Raw genomic sequence first — 24,541 nt, 5'->3', positions numbered from 1 at the left:
CAGATAAGCACTTCATCAGTTATCAGTGCTGTACTTCCCTACAAACCCAACCCTTCCTACCTTCTCCACGGTCTTACCGTAAGATATCCATTTCACTAAAACCATGTTTATTTCTTCCCACCTTGGGTTAACCAGGTTTAATGACCTCCTCTTACGCTGCCGAGAACTTGACACCTGGACACAAGACCTTGCCCTCCCCGCTGTCGTGTGGCTTTCCGGCTTCTTCAACCCTCAGTCCTTCTTAACAGGTGAAGTTGAAGTCTGACTACTGACAAGACTACACCCTGATGGGAGTCCAGCCTTGTTCTTTCTGTGATGCTTTTGTGTCTCTGCCCTGCTTGCCAGTCCTCAGGCAGCTGCCTCTACTGAGAGGGAAGCAGGGATGGGTGTAAAAGACACAAAACAGTGCAGGGGTGAGGTGCACTAGGTGGAGGGCCTCATAGCCTGTCACTTTCCCACTTTGCTGGTACTATAAGAACTATAGACAACTGGCTATGACTGTTCGGTATACTTGGACTGAAAGCTCAGGTGGTCTTGCAGGCGGCACTGCAGCTGATGGGAATGTGTATATACATACAGCTTTTTCAAGTCTTCATTTCCCTCCCAAAGCGATCATGCAGACCATGGCTCGAAAAAATGAGTGGCCACTGGACAGAATGTGCCTGACCATCGATGTGACCAAAAAAACGAAGGAAGATTATGGCCACCCCCCAAGGGAAGGCGCATACCTCCACGGGCTCCTCATGGAAGGTGAGACACCTCAGAGCACACGGGTGACGCCTCTGATGGCGAGGCTTGCTCCTCAGAATCCACTCACCTTACCACAGGGTTTCTCTTGCTTTTTCTTTTTCCCTTGAGCAACTTACACACAAGATGTGGGTTCATGTGAGCCAGATTCTGAGGTAATTTGAGGTGATTCTTCACATACTACAGATGGAGAATCCGTTAATGCCCTGGAATACCTCAAGACTTATTCTGATTTCCTAACCAATCCAAGATTTGTTCTCTACTTTAAAAAAAACTATCACTACATTTGCTCTAATATGTTCCACCAAACTTCTTGAAGGTGGAAAAGAATGTTATCCTTTTTTTTGTCTCTCAGAGGGGACTTGAGAATGCAAAATATTCCAAATTTATTTGGCTATGCATAGATTCTTTAGGACAGCTAGTCTTTGCCAAGAACACCTTTTGTACTTTAAAGTCTGTGTAAGAGATTATCTCTTATTAGAATAGTCTAATAAGACAGAATTGGAGATATTTTGTGTGTGTGCCAGGGCTTGAACTCAGTGCTTTCAACTCCGACTCTTTTGCCCATGGCTAGCATTCCCCCTCGAGTCACACCTCTACTCCCAGCTAGTTAATTAGAAATATAAATCTCAGATATTTGTCTGCCCAGACAGGTCTTGGCCTTCTTGGTAAAATGGCGTCTGAATTTCTATAGAATCTATTTTCATTAAAGTGTTTTTAGTCAAGGAATAATATCTATGCATAGGAGCAGCAAGTTAATCTCTCTCCAACCTAGTCATGGTCAGCTAGGTCAAGACACCACTGCCAGGTAAAGACATGACAAAACTGGTACATTTATTGAACCCAACAATTAGAACATCAGTACCAACATGCCTTGCAATTTCACCCCAGGTGCCAGATGGGACACCCAGGCAGGATCCATTGTTGAAGCCCACCTCAAGGAGTTGAGGTCGACAATGCCAGTCATCTTTGCCAAAGCCATACCCATGGACAGACAAGAAACCAGACAAACCTACGAATGCCCTGTGTATAAAACCAAAATGAGAGGCTCTACCTACGTCTGGACTTTCAGACTGAAGAGCAAAGAGAAGGCTGCTAAATGGGTGCTGGCTGGCGTGGCTCTGTTGCTTGAAGCATGAGATGGCTTTGGTTGCTGGGCCTTGCGTTGCTCCTGCCTCTGCTGGGTACAGTAAGGATGGGGCATTGTGGGCCTCACGGCTCCCATGCACCTGATTCTATTCTACTGAAAGGTATAAAACATTCCAGCTTATGGAACTTTTTTTTAGCAATTTACATGTGCATTCTTTTTGATTCTGTGACATCATCCTTAAGTAGTTGAAAGAGTAGCAAATATAGAGAAAACTCTTAGAAACCTGGCCCTATCTGTGCTCATTCTTAGCTTTCCCTAATAACTCTCTGACATGCCATGACTTAAAGTAGTACAGTGTCTTACATTTTCACCAAGGTTCCACTGAACATACTCATAACCTCAAGAGCAATACAACTGTGGGAGTGGGGGAAGGGAACTAGTTCGTATATGCTATGCATCTTTTTAAATTAACCCTTAAAATCTTTTAAAAGCAGCAGGCACTCTGAGCCCTCCAGTGTCTGTACCTTGACAGTCCACTTCTGGTAAGTTCTAACAGTAACTCTCACATTCTGTGGTTAATTGCACTTTGTAATTTAGGGGAACATTCAGGATAAATTTCCAATGGCTCACAGCAAGATAAACTGTGGTTTGAGCTCAGTCATTCAGAATAAGGCAAACCAAAAGTAATGAAGCCTGTTAAAATGGCTGGGGGAATGAGAGAATTACACAGTGCCAAAGGTAAAAACTGTTTATGCAGATTTCCTCTGTAAACTTACCTGGACTTTTAACTCCACCCCATTTAAATTGTGCTTTTGAGTCACTGACAGATATGGCAACGCAGGTCTGTACAGCATGTATATATAGATTCCTCTTCTATTTTCCTGAGAAATCTTTTTAAGCATATAAACATTTTTTTAAAGATAGTATTTAGGAACAGTAAAAATCTCCAAAATAACCTTCTGTATAAAAACACAAGTGTAAGGAATCTTAGGCATCAACGATATGCATTCTTGGAGTACTCTGGTGAGTTGACTGATACTCTTTTCCTCTCAGTTGTCTTCTACCAGCTGCTTTTGTAAGCTGGGGAAAGATGAGAAGTGTTTTTAGTAGGTAATCACACAGAGGCAATCACAAAGCAGCATTCTCTAGGCTAGAGAGCTCTGAGAACTCCATCTTCAGAATATACACCCCAGTCTCCTGACTCTCTCTCCTTTTCAAACCCACAGAGTCTACCCTCAGGACGACCCCAGTTCCTGACTCTCTCTCCTTTTCAAACCCACAGAGTCTGCCCTCAGGACGACTTCTCCACTCTGCCATGTGTATTGTTGTAAATGAAGTACAAAGACCATGGCAGAGCTCCTTCCAGGCATCACTCATCCCATGACTTCAGAATTCGTCACAGAAGTGACTTACTGCCCGTTCTCTCTGCTCATTATTGTTATAACTGCCTGGCAGTGCTTACAGTCTCAGCCTGCACTGTCTATTCCCTCCAGTTCCTTTTTACCATAAAGGGAAATTTTTGGTTCAAGGAAGTAGGGAGTTGAAAATCTAGCAAAGGAAGAACTTGCTCTTAGGGAAATAAATAGGCCTGAGCTTCTCCAATGGATGATTTCAAGGGGGTTTCTGTAAATCAAGAACAGTAGTGACCCCACACTGGACTCCAGGAGCCACAAACCCCTAGTTTTAAGTTGTTGGAGACTTACCTTTCCAGATATTCTTTAACATTATTATAACCATAGAACTTAGCCAGATGAATGAGGATCCCTGTGGCACAGCGGCCGTCGCGCCTCCGACAGTAACTACAGTTGCAGATCCCCCGGCAGGGAGGGCACATCCAATCCTACATGAAAAATGAGGGTGCGCATTTCTCCCACAGTCTCTCGCCAGACCATGGATTCTAATCAAGCCTGGCTCTCCCTCTCCTCCAGTTTTAGTTATATAGCCCTTCCAGACTGTGCTACAGGGGACCTTCAGCCTACAAGGGTATAGTTAGCCCATGCACCAGTGACCTTCCTTCTCAAATGCAAAGCTGACCACCTTATGTCACACACAAAAACGTGTCTTTTTTAGACAAGGTCATCAGCTGTATAGGATTAGTTCCAGAGCCTCTGTTAAGAAACTATGGAGAGTTTCAAGCTTTTAGACATTTGCAGTACCCTCCTCTATGGTTCTAGAAGCTCAAGATTTGCTAATGATGGAGGTATAGATTCCAGCTCTGCTACCTGTGTGCACTGTTAAACCACTTAGCATTGACTGGATGTCCATAAACTGGGGACAGAACATGGACCCTGCCCTGTACCCCACCCTGTATATAACTACTACAGAAGAGGATGAGAACACAGACCCTGGAGCATCCAGTAAATCCAAACTTTTCTCCCACCCTGTCAGTGAGTATACCCTCTTCCCAGAAGAAGTGCCATTTGTCACTTCCTCAGAGTGAGAGATGGAGGGGGGAACGTGCAGCAGCACTCTGTGGTATGGGTCACCCACGTGCACAGCCCGTATGCCCAGAACACTCGCTGCTCCTACCGGGTCTAGCAGGGCCTCTCGCACGTCCTCCCCATAGCGGTTGCGCAGGCATGGCCCACAGAACTGTCCTCGCACACCACAGCAGTCCTGGTTCCGACACACCGTCTTAGTGTCAATGGTCTTCTGCCGGCACTGATGGCAAGTGTTACCCTGGGGCACCAGGGAACGCCGTTACTACATTACCAAGGCAGCCCTACCTCTCTTACCAACAACCACCAGTGGCCTAGGATAAAATATGGCGCCCTCCACTGGAAGCCCTTTAGTTCTGGGCCAGAGAAATACCCTGGGGCAGATGAGGCTGAGCAGGAAGGTCAAAAGGAATGAAATCTCCAGGCTGATGGAGGAGTGACCAGGAGCAACTGGGGCAGCGATGAACGGACCCCATCCAGGTGACAGGGTGATGACAAGCCCCCATCCATTCCAGACTGAGGCTGGAGCCTTCATGAAGGCCTTCAGTGTAAATCCTCCTGGCTTTAAAATGTTGGCAATTCAACTACAGACATTTTAACAATACTTTGAGCTGTTTGTTACTTTTCCAAAAGGAAAAAGAAAACAACCACAAAGCCTCCCTCTAAACCATCATTTAGAAGAAATCTTAACTCATTTCTTACTAAAAATTCTCCTTTTTCTTGACTATTGCCCTCCAGTATACTTTTTCACTATTGTAAGATACAATAATAACAATTGTATACACACACACATTTCTCTAAACTCTCCTCCTACCTGCCTTCCCCCACCCAGACTCTGGGCATGCTCAGGGAGCCCTCTCTCCTGAGGAGGTTCACTGCACTGTCTTCCTGGTTATTGTAACTCTTAATCCTAAATTTGGGGAGTAGACATGAAAGCCCCAACACAGTTTAAACACAATCCACAATCCAGGCTTTCAAATACCAATGTCTTGGACTCACACTTGAGTCACAATTATGGGGATTACTCGTAAGATATCTTTCTTACCAGAACTTTATCATAGATTTTATCCCGAACGGTTATGGCAACGTTTTCCAAGTCCTCGTCAGTAATATCCTCCACTGGGCGATAAGAAGACAGGCGACGGCGCTGTCTGTACTTCTGGCATTTTCCCTGCAAAATGAACAACAAAACTTGGAATTAGATACATGTTGGGCAGTTTAAAATAGTATAACAATCTCAACCTCTCAAGAGACCTAGCATCACTATTTACACTGACAGCTTCCCTCTTTAGTATTGACAGAGGCACTAAGTAGGCATTTGTCCTACATCAAGTTTTCTTTCGTGGAAGTGGCACAGCTATAAAGGAGGGGCTTGGGCTCTGGGGTTCTGTTCATGCTATGGAGACTTAGAAGCGAACCACGTAAGAGGCCAAGCCTACAGTGTGAAGGCTCCACAGAATCTCCCTCCAGATTGATGGCACACAAAAGGCCCATTACTGAATCCACTTAGCCTGGGAAAATCCGCTACTTTCCATCCTGCAGAACGTCAAAGCTGGCTGGAGCCCTTTAGTGCCTGTAGCTTTGTTTCTGTGGTTCTATGAAATCAAATCTAGGGTTTCCTGCATGCATGCGCAAGGTTCTACTACTGAGACACAGCCCTCAGCTAAGCCCAGGGATCATCTCAAAATGTACTATCCAGAACATGATCACACGTTAAGAAAAGTTCTCAACGCTACAGGTCTCCTGTATCCACCATGCCTGTCCCCATTTGAGAATCAATGAATATAGGCCAAGGAAAATACCCCACTGATTGTCTTCCTTCTTCTCAAAGTATAAAACTCTTCTGCAAATTTGGTGGTGGAGAGGGTGAAGTTTTCTAGCGCAAACTTCTCTGGGGGTCGTGCACTCCGGGTTGGGTTCATACGCCGTGTGATCTGTCCTTCTGAGAAGGCCCGCCGTGTTGTTTTCTTCTTCTGAAACCAAGAACATGGACACACGTAACTGGGGGCTCATAATGGACTGGTTACCAGAACCTTTGAGTAATTAGAGGGAGTTCTACTTACAGAAGCTGAGGCTGGGGTTCGTACTGGAAACAAGTCTGGCATTGAGTTCAATTCTGCCAATAACTGAGCAAGCTGGGGTTAGAACAAAAGAAAGGATCTCACATCAATCATTTGCTGTCAGGTCTACACAGTCAACCCTTGCCACAAGCCTTCTGTTTTCCTACTCAGGTACTCTGCAAAAACCTTAGCAGTCCTCACAAGGAAAAGATTTTCTCTCCAGCAGCAAGAAAACTGGCATCATTCATCTGAGCCAACTTATCCCACAGAAACAACGGGAAACAATAAACAATTCTAGAATGTCCAAGGCCAAGATCATGAGTTTCAGATCCTGACTCAGCCACCAAATTTAGCAGTGTGACAAATTTACATACCTGGGTCTCAAATTTTCAGTGTGTCCAAAAAAGCAAAAGGCTTAACTAGATGATTATAATTCATGGTTTTAACTCTAAGAATCTGACTCCTCATAACATAATTTAAAAATAATTTCTGAAGATATTTTGAAATGAATATCTAGTCATACCAAGCAACACGCCAACCAGAAAATATAATTAGGATTCTTTTCTAATTATATTGGATAACTGTTAGATTTATATGTATATAGCACACAAAAAAAATAGTTCTTACTAGAAAGGATATAGGTGGATACGGTTCATATAATCCTAGCTACCCAGGAGACCAAAATCAGAGGACTGATGTTTGAAGTCTGCCTGGGCAGAAAACTCTGAGACTATCTCCAGTTAGCCAGCAAAAGAGCAAACTGAAGGCATGGCTTAAGTGATAGGGTGTGCCAGCTGTGAGCAAGTAAGAGAGCAAGTCCCACTATTAGCACAACAACAACACAACTTTCTTTTAGCCAACCACACATTGGTAAAGATTACCCCAAAGTAGACATTTGAGTTTTCCTAAGTAACTCATAGATATATGATCTCAAATACAGTAACACATTATATTTGTTTACAAGGAAAATATTAAAAAAGAATCCCAAAATGAAGAAAGTGATTCTGAGTGGTAAAACTCTTTAAAATTTTTAGTTATTGACCACTTACAGAAAAAGACAAAACCAGTTAAAGATTTCACCTTCTTATATTTTTTCTAATGAAAACTTCTTTTAAAAGTGAGTTAAAACCACTGAGGTTGCTTTAATTTCTGGACTTTTCCCCATGCTTCAGATGGTGTCTTCACAGGAAAGCAGTTTCCAGACAAAAACCACCTTCCTCCTTTGCAACTAGGCTTAGGGATAGCCAAGAGATAATTTCCTCTTTGCTACTTTCTGCCTGAAGAATGCATCTGTCCAATTCCCCGCATCCCCCACCACCACCCTGGCCAATATCATGGCTGATTTCCAGCTTAACCTGACATACAGTAATTTTTTTCAGTTCCTACTCCCTGGTAAGGGGCTAGAAATGGTGCTAGAGTCTTTCTATTCCCAAACCAGAGGTAATCGTGTAATAATTGCCTTGGGTTCAAGAAAAGGGAAACAAGGCCCTTGGAGGACACCTTCCTGAGAGCAGCTTCTGGGGCAGAGATGCTCATCAGCCTCTCAGCTGCTGTCAGACTTGCCCGCTCCCAGCAGACACAGCCCACCCAGGCCTTACCATGGCCTTGTTTTCCTTGATGTTCATGGTCCTCTTCTGCAGGGCATCTGAGCTCTCCTGGCTCTCATCCCTCAAGTCATCCTCCGACTCCGACGCAGAATCATCCCTTTCCTGTGCCGCTCTACAGTTTCTGTTTCTTCCAAGGATATTTTTACTGTCCTGTAAGTGTGAGCTTGGAAACGATAGTTCAGAAGAGCCATTTTTGTCTGACTTTTTTGCCAACTTCTTGGTGGGAAACTGGAAGGCCACTCGAAGACCAAGGCTGCTTCTTTGAGACCTTCTTCTTGTAGGGATGGCTTCATCCTCTTCCTCTCTAGCCTGAGATGCTTTCTCCTCCTCACTCAAATCTGATGCCATGAGCTACCAAAGGAAGAGAGGAAAAACATGTGGTCTTTAATAGATCTGCCAGAAAGCAAAAAGCAACAACCCAAAACCCCCAAAACAAAACCAACATGCATTGAAAACTACTGTGGAGGCTGGGAGAATATAGAGCTCAATAGTGTGCTGTGGCACCAAAAAAGATAAAAAACAAAACACATTTTGGTTTTGTTTGGAAGAAGAGAGGTAGTAAAAAGCTTCCTGCTTGTTATTTATTACTATTTATCCCTGAGATCTTTATTTAAATCCACAAAGCATGCTAGTAAATTCAAAGCTCAAAGCACTGAACCACGTACCAGTCCAGACCACTGACAGGCTGCTGTGGGATTGAGCAATAATACCCTGACAACACTGAGATCCTCCATATTGGGCAAGCTTCTGGCACATCGAAGCCCAGTGGAAAGAGAGTAGTCAAGAGCACGTGAATGACAAGAGAGTGATCTTCAGACAAGCCAGAAACAAGCATGAATCCCAGCACATCAGCTCAACCAGCAGAAACACAGCTCATGGCAGGAGAGCCACCTTCCCCCAGTGACCATGTAGTAAGCAGAGGACCTGCCAATGAGGTCTGTAGGAGATGTCCTCAGGCCCAGTGTGCCCTCAGTCTAGAGACAGGCTCCCTCTCTACCCAGACAGCGCTCTAGGCTGTTGCAGAGTACCAGTCAGTCAAGATAGCACAAGAAAGTCTCACCCCACAATTTTGCATGTGTGTTTGTGTGTATATGTGTGTGTGTGTGGTGTGTGTGCATGCCAGTCTTGGAACTTGAACTCAGGGCCTGGGCGATTCCCCTGCACTTTTTTGCTTAAGGATAACATTCTACCACTTGAGACATAGCTCCACTTCTGGCTTTCTGAAGGTTAAATAGAGATTAAAAAGTCTCAAGGACTCTCCTACCCAGGCTAGCTTTGAACTGCAATCCTCAGATCTCAGCCTCCTGAGTAGCTAGGATTATAGACAGGTGTGAGCCACTAGCACCCGGCTAACCCACATTTTTTTTTTAAACTCCACATAGTACAATGTGAAAGCCTTGTGAATGCCTTGGTTTTATAAATGTATACTGTTAGGGGGCTGTGACAGTGTGCTATCACTGAGGTAACGGAAGTGCTTGAGATTCATCAGGGACTCTGAGAAACAAGACAGACAGGTTTCAGTATCTGCCATCAAGGACACATCTCCTAGGCATCTTTCATGGACCACACGTGAGTAAACTCACCCTGGGAACCACATTCAGAGTGCTGAAAGGGACATCCCTGAGCAGAGAAGCAACAGCCTGGAGCCAGCTGAAGACTTGGCTGCTTCCTCACCAAAATTCTAGTTGGACTCATTGTGAGGGAGGGAGAGAAAAGGCAGCTGACTGCCAGCCCTGGTGTGCCAACCTGCACCTTACCAAGTAGAGAAATAAGAATACATTGTTATGGAGTCAGATGGCAGGTTAGCAGTTTCCACCATGTGACTCCAGAGTAAGAGTTGAGATAACAGAGCAGAGCAAATGATGGGAATCACAAAGTTGGACACAAGATAGCTAAAAAGCACAGGGAAACCATAAAAAGTGACAGTCCAGGGAAAAATGGGAAACAGTCCAACCCAAGCTCCAGGGATGGGTGGACATAGACACACAGAGGGGCATTAGGACAGGTGAAGCCCACAGCCCGGATGACAAGAGATCAGCAACCCAAGCTGTGTAAGAAACCATTAGCTCCAGTGTGGGGATTTGGCGACAGTGACTCCCACATGGCAAGCCAGCACTGGAGAAGAAAAGCATCTGTTGACCTCAGAATCTCCAAACTTTACATAGTCTGGTACCATCTATTGTTTGAGACTGGGATACTCCAAGAACCTGAAAACAAGCATCAGTCATAAATCCGGGAGCCTGGGAACACATTGCCACAGGGCCTGGTAGAAAACAGCCACGTTTGTACAGAGGGAGGAAAGCTGAAGCAGCAGAGAGCTGAGGCTATGAAGGACACAGTAAGCAGTACAACTCCCTCAGCAGTGAGGAACGAGCACTATCGCCTGTGAACTATCACAGAAATCGAGAGCTGAGCCCAGCACTGGCAGATGACTAATGTCCACAGCCTTCTCCCTCCAGTAGAGTAGTTTACCCCAGGACAGGGTCTAAAAGCCCTGGGACTGACAGGAAGCATGCCAGGAGCTTCTCCTGTCTCTCCTCAACCAGTGTGGAGCTCAGTGCTGTTTCCTAGCTCCACTCTCCAGCACTCTTGGCGATATCCCCCAGCTTGGAGGTGTGCTACCCAGGGTGTACCAACTGCGGAGCAAAGGTTCTGGGGATGACTGGGAATGTGCCCAGCTCACAAACCACAAAGCTTGATGGGGGGGGGGGGCAGCAGTGGCTCCTAGTAGGGACAGAAGGGAAGTTTCTAAAGTGAAGACATCCCTGATGGACTCCCTGCCTGGCCCACACCCATCATTATGGACGAAGGACTCCAGACACAGCATATCGGGCTCCCTCTACCACAGACCTGGCAAATTCCAGTGTTAGAGGCCTGGGAAGGAGCTTCACTATTTCTTGGTCTTTTTGGTTTTGAGTCGGATTTTGGCTTTGCTTTTTTGTTTTTGCTTTTCCCCTCTTCCTTACTATAACTTACTCTTGTTTCTACATTACTTCCTTTTTAAAATATTTTTATTCCTTTCTACCTTCATTTAATTGTATTCACATATTTCTTTGTTGTCAGGTGTTTTTAATCGCTTGATCTTTGCCTTTTTTCCTCACTCTTACTGAACCTTGCTCCTTTCTCTCCTTAATCCTGACCCTCTCCTTTATTTCCTTCTGTTATTACTTTTGGGCATTTTTCATTTCATAGTTTGTTCTACCTTATTTTTTGCTACTTTTGTTTCTCTTGCTGTTAGTGGTATGCTCCTTCTCTTTAACCTGGTCTTCATTCTTTCCCTATCTGGTTTGTTTTGAGGGTGCTGCTGTGAGTGGTTTGTTAGAGACTGAGCCCATCTGCTCATTATGACCCCACAGGAAGGCAGAAGAGACATTTCTCCAACAGCAAAACACAAAGACAAAAACATAAGAAATATGAAAAAGGCAATAAGATGCCTCCAGAAACCTTTACTTGTTCAATAACTGAATCCAAAGATAAGGAAATGGTTGAAATGCCAAAGAGTTTAAAGTCTATTTGCAAAAATGATCAAGGAGGTGAATACTGGTAACTTACACTTGTAATCCTAGCTACTCAAGAGGCTGAGATCTGAGAATCACAATTTGAAACCAACCCAGGCATAAAAGTCCCCAAGACCGTTAGCTCCAACTAACCACCACAAAGCTGGAAGTGGAAGTTCTAGTGGTAGATCACCAGCCTGAAGCAAAAAAAGCTAAGGGACAGCGCCCAGGCCTCAGTTCAGTACCAGTACATACACACACAGCAATGAACTCCAAGATGACTCAGATAAACAGAGAAAAAACTTCAGTTCAAAACTTAGACCAAAAAAAAACTCCAACAAAGATTCTGAAAAACAAACATATGGAAATGAAATCTCAATAAACAAAACTCATCAATAGCATCAATACACAATAGAACAAGCAGAAAAACAATCTCAGAGACTAAAGACAAGTGAAGAAATTGTGACATTCAGATGGCTTTAATGAAGGGGGAAAAGGTAACCATGACTACAAATGCTGAAAATGTCTAGATAAACTGACAAAACTTATCCATCTGTGTGTGGTATAGGTAAGTGACAGGCTGCAAGCACAGAGAACCTATTTAATGATAGCAGAAAACTGCCCAAACATACAGAGAAAGAAATGTATATCCATACAGGATACATTTGGAACCCAAATAAACATGACCAGAAAAGAAACCAAGAGAGCAGTGCAAAGAAAGAATACCAAAAAAGCTGCAAAAGAAGGCAAGCTTCTGACAAAGAGAAAACTCCACAATAGCAGAAACTCTAAAGGCCAAGAGAGAGCCTGGACTGATGTATTTTACAAAGTAACTGTCAGCCAAAACTACTATATCTAGCAAAGTTATCCTTTAAAAATCGAAGGAGAACTAATGATCTTTCACAATAAGCATCAACTAAAGCAATTATGACCACTAAGCCAGTACTGCAGAACATACATATAGAAATGCTGTACCCAGAAAAGAAACAAAAAAATATGCCAAGCTGCAGAACTCAAAAAATAATACATCTTCGATGACTACATAAACAAATGAGAACCAAATATTATTAACTCAGCCAGCAAACTACTAAACTGACAAAGGGAGAAACTATATATTTTTCAATATTAACCCTAAATGTAGGCTGAGCATAATTGAGGATACATGTAATTCTACCTACATGTGAGGCAGACATCAGAGGACTGTCAGTTCAAGGCCAGCCTGGGAAAAAAAAATTTAACATTCTATCTCAAAAATAAAGTCACCTACATGTGAAATATACCTATTGTGTTAGTTATGGGGGAGGTAGATGCAGATAGGGAGAATTATGGTCTAAGAGTAGCCTCAGGCAAAAGTGTGACCCTATCTGGGTGGGGAAGAGGGGTAGGAGAAGGGAAAAGAGGTTTGGAGTGTGGCTCAAGTGGTAGAGTCCCTGCCTAGCACACGTGAGCTCCTCAATTCAAATTCTAGTACTGTTACAGGCACTCCAAGAAACACAGCAGTCAATAATTGGAGACACAAAAACAAAGAATTGTCTCAGCAAAGCAAAATTACTGCTATGTAAAAGTATGTACTATCAGTAGAAATCCAAGCAAGAAAGCATGTGGGCTGCTCCCTTTTTATCCCCAGTACAACAGGCCCTGCCCCTCTGCTAGAAAGGCCAAGCTTTGGTTGACAATCAGCTCACAACTGGCTAGTTTGAGGAGGGTAAAAAGAAACTTTTTAATAGAATGTAGCTTAATTAACAAAAATAGAATGTCATAATAGGAGAAGGAATAGGATTTAAATAAAAACTTAATGAGCTTATATAGGATGTTTTGACAGGAACAGGAATAGGATGTAGCTAAAATTTAATGAGCTTTCAATAGGATGTCTTAACAGAAGCAGACTAGGATGTAACTAAAATTTAATCAACAAGAGACAAGCCATTTGGCCAAAGTAGGAACTTTTCAGAAAAAGAATTTTCACAAAATTGACAGAAAGAAAGCAACTTCCCTTGATAGCTTTTCTCACAGTACCACAAAACATATGATAAATGATCTTATTTTTCTGATAAAAAGACAAACTACTAGTGGAGTGGAATATAGAATAAGCTCTGATTATGCCTTGTCTCCAAGTAATTCTCTTCACTAGCAAAAACATTTTGAGAAGTAAAAGGATAGAAAGCAAGTGATACTAAGCAAATGGAATCTGAACCAAGCAGGATAGCTCTCCTCGTGTTTTGACAAAGCAGACTACAAGCCAAAATTAATCAGAAGGGATGAAGAAGGTCATAAGGAGATGGACTGGGAATATATCCACACCAAATGTTGGTGCAGTGAAATTTTATGAAAACAAATATCTAGCATAATGGTACAGGCATGTCCAAATACAATAATAGTAGAACATCTCAATACCCAGCTCATGTCAACAATTGAGACAAAAAGACAAAGAAACTTCCGAGTTAACTGTGCCATAATACATCAAATGGACTTACACCTCTACATGAGCCCCTACCCCCAATAGCTGTGGAATATGTTTTCTTCTCAGCAACCCAGAGAACTTCCACTAAAACAGACATTTAAGACGATAAACCAAGTCTTAACAAATAAAAATAAATCATTTTTGGTTTCCTATCAGATCATAATAGAATACAATTGGAAACCATGAGCAAGAGAAACTATATGAACTATAAAAACAAGTGGAGACAAAGTCTGAATGATTAGTAGATCATAGAAGAAATTGGTAGGTGAGGAGAATTTGACATTTCTACAGTCAAGCCTGGCACAGTGGCTCACACAGGGATACAGTTAGTGAGACTCCATCTCATCCAATAAGCTGAGCATGGAGCATGCCAGCTTGTCATCCCAGCTACATGGAAGACATCAACAGGAAGACTGCAAGGTAAGGCAGCCGGAATAAAAAAAGAAAAATAATGCATGACCCTATCTTACAAACAAAAAAGACACAAAAAAGCTTCCCAAGTACAAGGCTCTGAGATCAAATCTTAGTATAATCAAAAAAATTAGAAACCTTTTCTAGAAACAAGTGAAAATGAAAACACAACTTGTCAGAACCTCTGGGATACAGTGAATATAATGATAAGAGGAAGTTTATAGATAAGACTGCCTACATTAAAATACCAGATTCTTTAAGAAGAAAAAATTATGTAATAGTTCAAGCTCTTAAAAAAGAAAAAAAAATACAAGAACCGTTGGGCACCCGTCACTCACATCTGTAATCCTAGCTACTCAGGAGGCTGAGATCTGAGGGTCACAGTTCAAAGCCAGCCTGGGCAGAAAAGTCTGAGACTTATCTCCAATTAGCCACCTACAAGCTGGAAGTAGAGCTGTGGATCAAGTGGTAGAGTGCTAGCCTTGAGCAAAATAAGCTCAGGGACAGTGCCAAGACCCCGAGTTCAAGCCCCAGGACCAGCACAAAACAACAACAACAACAACAGAACAAGCCAAACTCATAATTAGTAGAATAAAATCAGGGTAGAAATCAATGAAAAGGAGACTAAAAAACTGTTAACACATCAGAGTTGATTTTTTGTAAAGATAAACAAGAGTGACAGCACCTTATCAAGCTGTGAAAAGAGAGGTATACAGATACCACTGAAATAGGGAGCCAAGAATGGATAAAATTTGAAACACACAGGACCTGAACCAAGAGGATATAAACTATTTACACAGATCTCTCAGTAATGAGACTGAAGCAATAACATTCTCCCACCAGAAGGGGGAATTATTTTTTTTTTTGAAGGACAGGACAGATTAACTGATGCCTAGGAGACCTTTAAAGAAGAAACATCAGCTGGGCCCTGGCAGCTGTCACCTGTAATCCTAGCCACTCAGGAGGCTGAGAACTGAGGCAGTTCAAAGCCAGCACCATACCACACTCTAAACCAAGGCTGCAGAGGCTCAAGACAACTGAAAGCCACCTTGCTTGTCTCTGAGAGAAATGAATGGTGGCCAAGGGATCAATCCTGCTGGTGTGACTTTTATATTTGAAGGTTAGTTTTGACGATAAATAGAAGCCAAACTTTTTTCTAAGTGATTTTGGGGGGTTTTTTTGGTGCTAGTCCAAGGGCTCAAACTCAAGGTCTCGGCACTCTAAACTTTCTGGCTCAAGGTTAATACTCTACCATTTGAGCCACAGCTCCACCTCCAACTTTTTTGGTCGGTAGGTATAGATTAGAATCTCACAGACTTTCCTGCCGGAGCTGGCTCTGAAGCATGTGATCATCAGGTCTCAGCCTCCTGAGTAGATGAAGAGACTTTTACCCAATAAAACTACTGCTCAGAAACAGGACCAACCAATAACTCTGTGACCCACAGTCTCACACTGCTGTTATTACCGGGGCTTCTGAGGTACTGCTGGTGCTCAGCTCACTCTGCGTAAAGCCTTCAAAGTCCTCAGTGTCCGAGTCGGTGTCCTCAAAAAATATCCTCCTCAGCTCTTCTGTGAAATATTTGGAATGGAAACTTCGCACATCCTGCTGAATTAAAAACACACACACGTGAAAATGAACTCCACAACTTGCGGGTGGGGACAGGAGGGAAAAACTGGGGAGCGAGGGAAGGTGTGGCATTGTGAAAAACAAAACACCAGTGGTTCACACTGTAATCCTAGCTTTATAGGAAGCTGAGATATGAGAATTGTGATTCAAAGCCATCCCAATCAGGAAAGTCTTTTGAGACTCGACTCTTCAATTAACCAGCAAGAAGACAGAAATGGAGCTGTGGCTCAAGTGGCAGACTGCTACTCTTGAGCAAAACAGCTCAGGGACAGGATCCAGGGGCTGAGTTCAAGCCCCAGGATTGGCACAAAAAAAAAAGAAAAAGAAAAAACCATAAACACACATTTAAGCCAGATACAATGGTACTGGCTTTAATACAGTGCATGGGAGGTAAGACAGGATGATCTCAAGTTTGAGGCCAACCTAGACGATACAATAAGACCCAGTCACAATAATCAAAACACCAACTACTACACATTACAGAGATTGAGCACATTTCCCTTTCATATCTACTGGGGGCCCTCTAACCCATGATGGGGAGACTGGACTTGCTCCATTGCCGTCAGCCATGAGGACTAATGGAAAGTTGGCACTCCCCAAAAGGCAGAAGGTAAGCAAAGATGGTTGGGAAGCCCATAAACAGAGGGAAAAGATGTAAGTAACCCTTAAAAAAATCAAGCTGGGAATGGCCAGGGCAGGAGGATCCAAGTTCAAGGCCAGCCTGACAAAGGTAAAAGATCTTGTCTCAAAAATGAAAGCTAACAAAAGGGCTAGGGAGTGGCTTAGGTGGGAGAGAACTTGCCCAGCCTTCGCGGGATCTGGCTTCAATACTCAAACCACACACACATGTAAGACTTTTTCCCAATAAAGACCTTTTTCTTCCTCTCAAAATACTACCAAAGAGAAAATCCAGCTTTCTGACTAGCATGTGTGACAAAAAGGAGAGAGAAAAAAATGACAGACCTAAAGAAGAGACTTCCCCCACCGAGGGTGGTCTCCTAAAGGCACAGTCCTCTAGCCGGGCTCAAGTCTGTGCCCCAGTTTCCTCCCACCCAGGATGGAGCAATGACCACTCAGAACTCCACATTTGCTTGCAATCCTATTTCCCCCTGCCTTTCCCTGACTTTAATTATACAATTCTTCAAATGCTGATATCTAGTGGGGGGTATGGGGAGAAGGGGAGGAATAGAAATAGCAGATGAGTGGAAAAATAATTAGAGTTAGAAAAAAATGCTACAGCTAGCATTCTTTAAGCTTAAAAATGTCTCCTACAAATTATTATGGGTAATTGGAGTGAGTTTCCTCAGCACTAAATTACTTTGTTCCTTTGTTGATAGCTGTGGTGCAGCTGCTTGAGAAAAAAAAATACCCATACGGAAGGGAAGTTTCTTTGGTGACATTCAAATTGTATTTAAGGGGATCAGAGTCAGCTACACATTCTATGTACAATCTCAAGAAGCTTCTGTTGGCTGGTTAAATGGATCACAAATGTGTGAGTCCAACAAGCAGTGGGCCAGGGCTGCTCATTATGAGAGTGAGTGACACACAGCTGGCTGCTGGGGAACCCAATGGGTGTGTGAATGCAGGCAACAGGTTCCTGGAGCCTGAACCATCCCTGCGGGCTCTTTGTACAGCAAGGATGTCCAGTGTAAATTTCATTAAATATCCAAAGCTGCTACCAGAGCTTGAAAAGGATAAGACCTAGATTTGGAACAGCCAAGTCACTACCTTCCAACCTCTGGTATTTTCTCACCTTCAGGCTGGTCCCATGAGGCAGGGGTAGCCTGGAAATCTTTGGTGACCATTCCTGATGCCATTAATAACATGATTTAGCTGCACCCTTAAACTGAAATACAGTAATCCTGCCCTATTTGAGGAATGACTGCATGAGGTTTTGACCAAGAGCAGTCAAACAAATAATAATAAGCAAGTAGCAATCAAGCTAGGCATGCTAGCACAGGCAATAATCCTAGTTACTTAGGTTGTGGACACTGGCAAAATCATAGATCAAGGCCAGCCCAAGCAAAAAGTTCATGAAACCCCCATCTAACCCAGTAAAAACCTGGGCATAGTGTGTTATACCTTTCATCCCAGCTATCCAGAAGTATAAACAGGAAGATCATGGTTCAGGTAGGCTCAAGCAAAAATAATTAATAGAAGCACAAAAGGGCTGGAGGCATAGCTCAAGTGTGCCTTCCTAGCATGTACAAGGCCCTGAATTCAAGTTCCAGAGCCACCAAAAAAAAAAAACAGAATTACAAGAACAAAACTTGCAAATCCACTTGGTATGGATGAGCTCACAGTTTTCCAGTTGTGACTGGTTGGGTTTAAAGCACTGTGTGCCCTGCTAAATGCTTCTCTGATCTTAATTTTGTGAAAATATAGCATGTTCCCCAAAACATGGGTGGTGCCCCCAAAGCATAGTGAAAGTGCTTAAAGTGCTTAAATGAGGCCATCGGGTGAATGTTTAGCAGAAGTTGGGTGGAATTATGGGGAAAATGAATGGAACATCCGCAGCACTGAGCCAACTCTGTTTCCAGGGCACTTGCGTTTTCCTTACAAGTGGTCATGGAACCATGTTCCATGAATACACCACAGGACAACTGCGCACACTAAGATCAGGGTAATAGCTGCAAACAGGACGTAAGATCACTAGGAGTGAAAGTATCTAAGGACAACATCTAAATCTGCATTTAGGAGACTCGCAAATGGGAAGAGATGGACAAACACTGTAACAAATAAGACAAGGACCACAGAGACTGGAGCGGCCTGAGACAGCACAGCTCGGACACACACAGTCATCTGAGCCCTGGCACACCTCACTAACATCATACCTACAGCCTTCAAGGAGAGACTATAAAGGAAGGAAGGAAGAGGCATTTGAGTTTCACAGAAAAATAAATAAAAGCACTGGCCAGTCTATTGTTAAGGCACAATATGAACGCGCAGGCTCATGACTCTCAGAGGACTCTTAACCTGTGTTGCTCCTGAGCAAAATAATTAAAGAAAGAACACTGCTCTCCCCAGCAATTGCAGGAGTGAGGTATGGCTAGAAGCTCCCTGCAGGACCACAGCGGAGCAATTGTCTCATAGTAACAGCACATTTAGTGCTCGGGGCACTGTGGGTACGCATAGCTGGGCTGGTCATTCCCTGCTGCTGCGTGGGAGGACTCTGAATGCAGCTTCACCACAGGCGACAACCCCGGAGGGAGCCAAGAAAATGGATTTGATCATGTGAGGTCCCCTTACTTAAAAGGATATATTCTGCATATGGCCAGGATTAAAATAGGAAACAGGAACACTTGACACTTTCTGAAAACCAGAAGGTATATGCTTCTAAAATATAGGGCTTGCCAACTAATTGATACTACTCTCCTTGGACCACGTTAGAAATAAAAAGAACATCCGGTGAAGATGCAGGGCTTCCAGATGAACACACCTGCCCAGAAAGGGAGCAGCCCTACCTGTTTCCTCAAATCCAGAGAGTTCAAACTATCACAGCTCTCCTCTGATGACAGTGTTTCCATGGGAACATCATCTCGGAAACCCACAAAGTCTTCATCGTCACTGGGGGCGTTGAAGATGTCAGCCACTTCTTTAGGGATCTGTTGAGGATGCAGACGAAGATTAAAACACAGGCTGCTGAAATGGCTGAGGGGAAATTCTCTAATAGAGAAACAGGGATTAGCATCCTATGACTTTATCATTGTTACCCAGAAAGCCCCGGTAACCCGCAGTGTTTCAGCTGACAGCTTAGAAAAAGAGGGGAAGATTTCTTTCGGCTTCAGATACATACCCTAATTTATAGCAAATGTCAAGGCCATGACTACAAAAAAGGCCATTTGATCTCTTGACCACCAATCCACAGGCACCAGTTGCTCAGAAGCCAATGAGCTCTTTTTCCTGACAGTAGACCCATTCATCCTTAAATGGTACTCATGTAAAAAAGATACTATCAGTGTCACTAGCTCTCTTGATCCTTCTCACTTCACTTCTTGGTTTCTGTTGTTGCACTGATTCAGACATGACAGTTCACATGAGAGGCTTTCCCTCTTGCCTATGCTAGAAATCAGTTTCAGTGGTTGTAGAATCAATTCCAAGAGAACTTCAACGTGATTAGGGGCAATTACTCCCAGAAGGAATGCAGTAGGTGCCTTTCATCTGCGAAATAGGTGTCTGCCAACAACACACTTTCCTATATCAACTACTCATAAAAGGTCCCAGAAACACACAGATTGTTCACCCAGCACCACTTGCTACCACATTTGCTGTCTTTCTCTATTTAAAGAAAAATGAATCTGAACCATAAGCCATTGCTACTATTGACTGATTCCTCTCAGCAAACAGCAGTTGAAGAATAAGCCAATGTAATGTATGTGTACCCACATTGTCTAAAGAATCTATCTGCAGGCAGGCTAAATTCACTTGCAAACAACTGAGCATGCATCTGACAAAGATGAAGATAGTCTCCTGATATCGTACCTAAAATAGTTAGCATTATTATCATCTACTAGTTAGCATTATTATCTTACTATCTACTGCTGGTCCCAATATATTTTCTACAATTTCAAGGGGCAAAGAGGAGCCATCCAAACAAGGTTTGGGCATTGTTCTGATTCTTTTGTATTTTATGCTGGTACAAGGCCTTGAACTTGGGGTCTGGGAACTATACCTTAGTTTTTTCACTCAAGGCTAATGCTCTGCCACGTGAGCCACAGCTCCACTTCTGGCTTTTTGGTGGTTAGTTGGAGATAAAGAGAGTCACGGAAGCCGGTTATCAGTGGCTTATGCATGTAATCCTAGCTACTCAGGAAGCTGAGGTCTGAGGATCACAGCTCAAAGCCAGCCCAGGCAAGAAAGTCCGTGAGACTTTTATCTCCAATAAGCCACCCAAAAAGCCAGAAGTGGCGCTGTGGCTCAAGTGGCAGAGCTCTCATCCTGAGCTGAAGAGCTGAGGTATAGCACCCAGGCCCAGAGTTCAAACCCCATGACCGACCAAAAAAAAAAGTGTCATGGACTTTCCTGTCAGGCTGGCTTTGAACCATAATCCTCAGATCTCAGCCTCCTGAATAGCTAGGATTATAGGCACGAGCCACCAATGTCTGACCTTTTCTGATTGTTTTTTATGAACCCTTTGTACTGTTTTCCCCAACACTGACTTATTAGACGACCCACAGCTGCCTTGTAGAACTATTTGACGTTTGAGCTTATTGTTTTATGAAGATTCAGTTCAGGTTAAACATCTGGGGCAGCAATTCTGTACAAGTGGTAATCGCTTCTCAATCCATGACACAAGGAGGCATGAAATGCCAAGTTTTTATACTGGTAATCAGGTGTGTTTCTTAAAAAATTACTTGTAAAACCTTTCAAGCATAGCCATTGTTCATGCATATAAATCGTTCTGGTTAGTAGATGACATTTCCACACAGGCACATATGGTTGCTGTGCATATCCACGCAGGTACAGTTCAAAAGGAGAGAGCAGAATAATAAACACACATGTAACTGCACAGCAGTCACCTGCCCAGGGCTCACTCTGCTTCTTCTGTATCCCTCCTCTCCATCCTCCTTCCTTCCGTATCTTGGAATTAAGCTATAATTAAGCCAGTAAGTCAGGACCCCAGCCTTGCTCTACACAGCTCAGCTGCCGTTCAGATGAGGAGTCCTGCCTCTTTTCTTTGGGGGTTGGAAGGGGGGAGCTCACCTTCTCGGTCTTCTGACTAAACCAGAGCCTGCTTTAGATGTCTCTGTATCTCTGTGACCTCTGCCAGCCCCACACCTCGATTAACAGGCCATTTTAAGAAACTGAAAAACTATAAAAAGATACCTTCAACTGCCAGCTGGCTTCCAATCAAGTATTTACCTTGAAATAAATTAGTGAACCACTGTTCATTTAGATTTTTATATTCTAAAATTAAGCATGATCCTTTAATTAAAGCCTTTCTATGTCTTATTGCTAACTAAATTTATCCTTCCTGGATTAACAAAATACCACCGCCTAGCTAGACGGAGTATATTTGTTGTCTATTAATTATTTTATGTTTCTAAGGTTTTTTGTTTTGTTTTATTTTTGGCACCACTAGAGTTCTTAATGCCTACTGTTTTCTAGGCCACTTTTTTGCTTTGGTTCTTTTTCAGATCAGGGCTTCAACTTTTAGCCAGGCTAGCCTGGACTGCAATTCTCCCATTCAGGTCTCCTTCGTAGCTGGAATGACAGATGCACACCACCACACCTGGCTTACAGACTGACATGAGGTCTGCTTAACATTCTGCCCAGGTTTGACTTGAGAAACTATCCTCCTTATGTCCACCTGACAAGGGCTAGGATTAGTGATGTGAGCCACCACACCTGGCACTATCTATTTTCAAAGGAAAACCGTATTATTTTTTAAAGCCTTTTTGTCTGGCAATGGCATCAGTAAAGCTGCAAGAAATGTTTATTCCATGAGTTTTGAGAGCATTATTTTGCCTGAAAACAAAGAACAGAGCTGGAGGACTCACACCTCCCACATCAACACTTAATGTTACACTCACTGAAATAATGTGACCCTCACATAATGGCAGAAAGCAAGGAGAGACTAGAGCACAAAATATCCTCTTCTTTATGGTCAAAAGAGTCGCAAGGCACTAGTGGCTCATGTCTATTATCCTAGCTACTTAGGAGGCTGAGATCTGAGAATCATAGTTTGAAGCCAGCTTAGGTAGGAAAATCAGTGAGACTCTTATCTCCAATTAACTAGAAAAAAATCCAGATGTAGTGGCAGAGTGTCATCCTTGAGCAGAAAAGCTAGGGGCACGCAGACCCTGAGTTCAAGTTCTACTATTGTCAGATACACACACAGCAGGAAGAGCAGCAAGAACACTCAAAGTAGAAGGACATTCCTTCAACAAAAAGTGCTTGGGGGAACTCTATGTCTCCACATTACCTAAATCACCTCAAAAGTCAACTCAAAATTGATCAAAGGTTTGAAAACAAGAGCTAAAAACAACAGACCCACAAGAGAGCAAACAACAGATGCAGAGAAAAAGTCTTATATAGAAGATAAATCATCAAAATTGAAATTAGGACTTAGTCTGCATACTCCCATAACCTCTTCCAGGCTTGGGGACATGTCACAGAGAATCAAACTGCGCTGTCCAGGGCTCCCCTCATACTCTCTCCCAGGATCTATTGACAATGACTGGGTGAAGACGCTACTAGTTATAATCTTCCTTCTTGCTGTGACAAATTATCTCACAGAAATAAAGGAAAGACTGAATGAATAAATAAATAAATAAATGAGGTAAAACTAGAAGATTCTTAGAAGAAAGCGGGAAATGCTTCATCATAGTGCATTTAGCAATGATTAAGTATGGCAACCAAAGAAACAGACAGGTAAACTGGACTTCATCAAAACTGAACACCTGCCCAAGACTGGTGGCTCACACCTGATATTCTCTACTATTTGGGTAGTAGAGATTGTGAGGATTGCAGTTTGAGGCCGGTATGGGTTAAAAAAAAGTTCATGAGCCCCCATTAAAAATCTGGGTGCAGTAATGCCTGCCTCTTAACCCAGCTAACTTGGGAAGTATAAACAGGAGAACTGCAATCCAGGTCAACCTGGGCAAAAAGTAAAAATCTATCTCAAAAATAGCCAAGACAATTAAGGAATGTAGCTCAAGCAGCAGAGCACCTGCTTAGCAAAGTATGAAAGCCTGAGTTCAAATCCCAATACCACAAAAGGAAGGAAGGAGGAACGGAGGGGAGGGGAGGGGAGATCCTTATAGCTTTTGTGCAAAACACACTAGGCAGTAAAAAGGCAACCTATGGAAGAGGAGACACCATTTTCACTCCTATCTGAATAAGGAATTCATGTCCAGCATAAATAACTACAGCAACTACAAGCTCAATTAAGAAATGGATCAAGGGCTGGGAAGGTGGCTTAGTGGTAGAGCGCTTGCCTTGCATGCCTGAGTCCCTGGGTTCGATTCCTCAACACCACATAAGCAAAAAGAAAAAAGCCGGAAGTGGCGCTGTGGCTCAAGTGGTAGAGTGCTAGCCTTGAGCTGAAGAGCTGAGGGACAGCGCCCAGGCCCCACAACCGGACCAAAAAAAAAAAAAGAAATGGATCAAGAAAATGTAATACATGTATATTCACAATGGAATTCTATTCATCTATCAGAAAAACTGATATTGTACCATTCATAAGGAAATGGAAAGACCTGGAAAAAAGTTCATTAAGTGAAGTAAGCCAGACCCAGAGAAACACAGGCTGCATGGTTTCCTTCATTTGTGGTGAATAGAATATGCCTATAAATCTACAAGTAAACATACCAGGTGGTAAGTAAACAGTTACAAATGAATTAACTGAAATACAAAAGACTCTATGGAGAGCTCAAATAGCGTAATTTTCTAGAAAGACAAGGTCAAAGCCCAACAAAATAAGCACTGGGAAAGGGGTACATGCAAGAGGGGGATAGGGAGAGAGGTAGAAGAATGAAGGGGGGAAGGGAGGGAAGACAGTGAAAAGTTAATTGTGTATACTACAAAATCAAGAAAAGGGAAGAGGGGGGTTAAAGGGATGAGGATGCTGCATGGGTAACACTGATGAAGATGCACTGTAT

The 24,541-nt window shown here is 43.1% G+C and overlaps 2 protein-coding genes across 3 annotated transcripts in view; one reads left to right on the top strand and one right to left on the bottom strand.

The window, feature by feature from the left end:
* Dnah11 (dynein, axonemal, heavy chain 11) overlaps positions 1-1,908 on the top strand; it is a gene marked incomplete at its 5' end in the record, with an annotated part of 289,761 nt that extends 287,853 nt beyond the window's left edge. Inside the window, 3 exons of the mRNA XM_013023983.1 lie at positions 136-248; positions 610-750; positions 1,639-1,908. Coding sequence (XP_012879437.1) covers positions 136-248; positions 610-750; positions 1,639-1,886 — 502 coding nt within the window. The remainder of the gene's footprint in view (positions 1-135; positions 249-609; positions 751-1,638) is intronic.
* Positions 1,909-2,832: 924 nt separating this feature from the next.
* Cdca7l (cell division cycle associated 7-like) lies at positions 2,833-19,540 on the bottom strand. Of its 2 annotated transcripts, none has more exons than XM_013024055.1 (9): positions 19,403-19,540; positions 15,777-15,917; positions 7,934-8,293; positions 6,339-6,410; positions 6,078-6,248; positions 5,321-5,446; positions 4,367-4,516; positions 3,541-3,677; positions 2,833-2,917 (listed from the first exon to the last, which is right to left on the bottom strand). In XM_013024055.1, the coding sequence occupies exons 1-9, from the start codon at positions 19,463-19,465 to the stop codon at positions 2,887-2,889; spliced, it is 1,251 nt and encodes a 416-aa protein (XP_012879509.1). In that variant the 5' UTR covers positions 19,466-19,540; the 3' UTR covers positions 2,833-2,886. The 2 variants fall into 2 exon arrangements, with proteins under 2 accessions (XP_012879509.1, XP_012879510.1); XM_013024056.1 differs by having other exon boundaries at positions 15,777-15,914.
* Positions 19,541-24,541: the final 5,001 nt, after the last annotated feature.

This window comes from Dipodomys ordii, unplaced genomic scaffold (genome assembly GCF_000151885.1).
Source record: "Dipodomys ordii isolate 6190 unplaced genomic scaffold, Dord_2.0 Scaffold72, whole genome shotgun sequence".
NCBI classification, from domain to species: domain Eukaryota; kingdom Metazoa; phylum Chordata; class Mammalia; order Rodentia; family Heteromyidae; genus Dipodomys; species Dipodomys ordii.
This window is presented reverse-complemented; position numbering and strand designations above follow the sequence as displayed.

Excerpts from the sequence above, each read along its gene's own strand:
- Cdca7l (XM_013024055.1), bottom strand. The coding sequence starts at position 19,465 with ATGGAAACACTGTCATCAGAGGAGAGCTGTGATAGTTTGAACTCTCTG. Across the intron at positions 8,294-15,776 it reads GCAGTACCTCAGAAGCCCCG|CTCATGGCATCAGATTTGAG; the intron begins GTAATAACAGCA and ends TTCCTTTGGTAG. Across the intron at positions 3,678-4,366 it reads GAGAGGCCCTGCTAGACCCG|GATTGGATGTGCCCTCCCTG; the intron begins GTAGGAGCAGCG and ends TTTTTCATGTAG.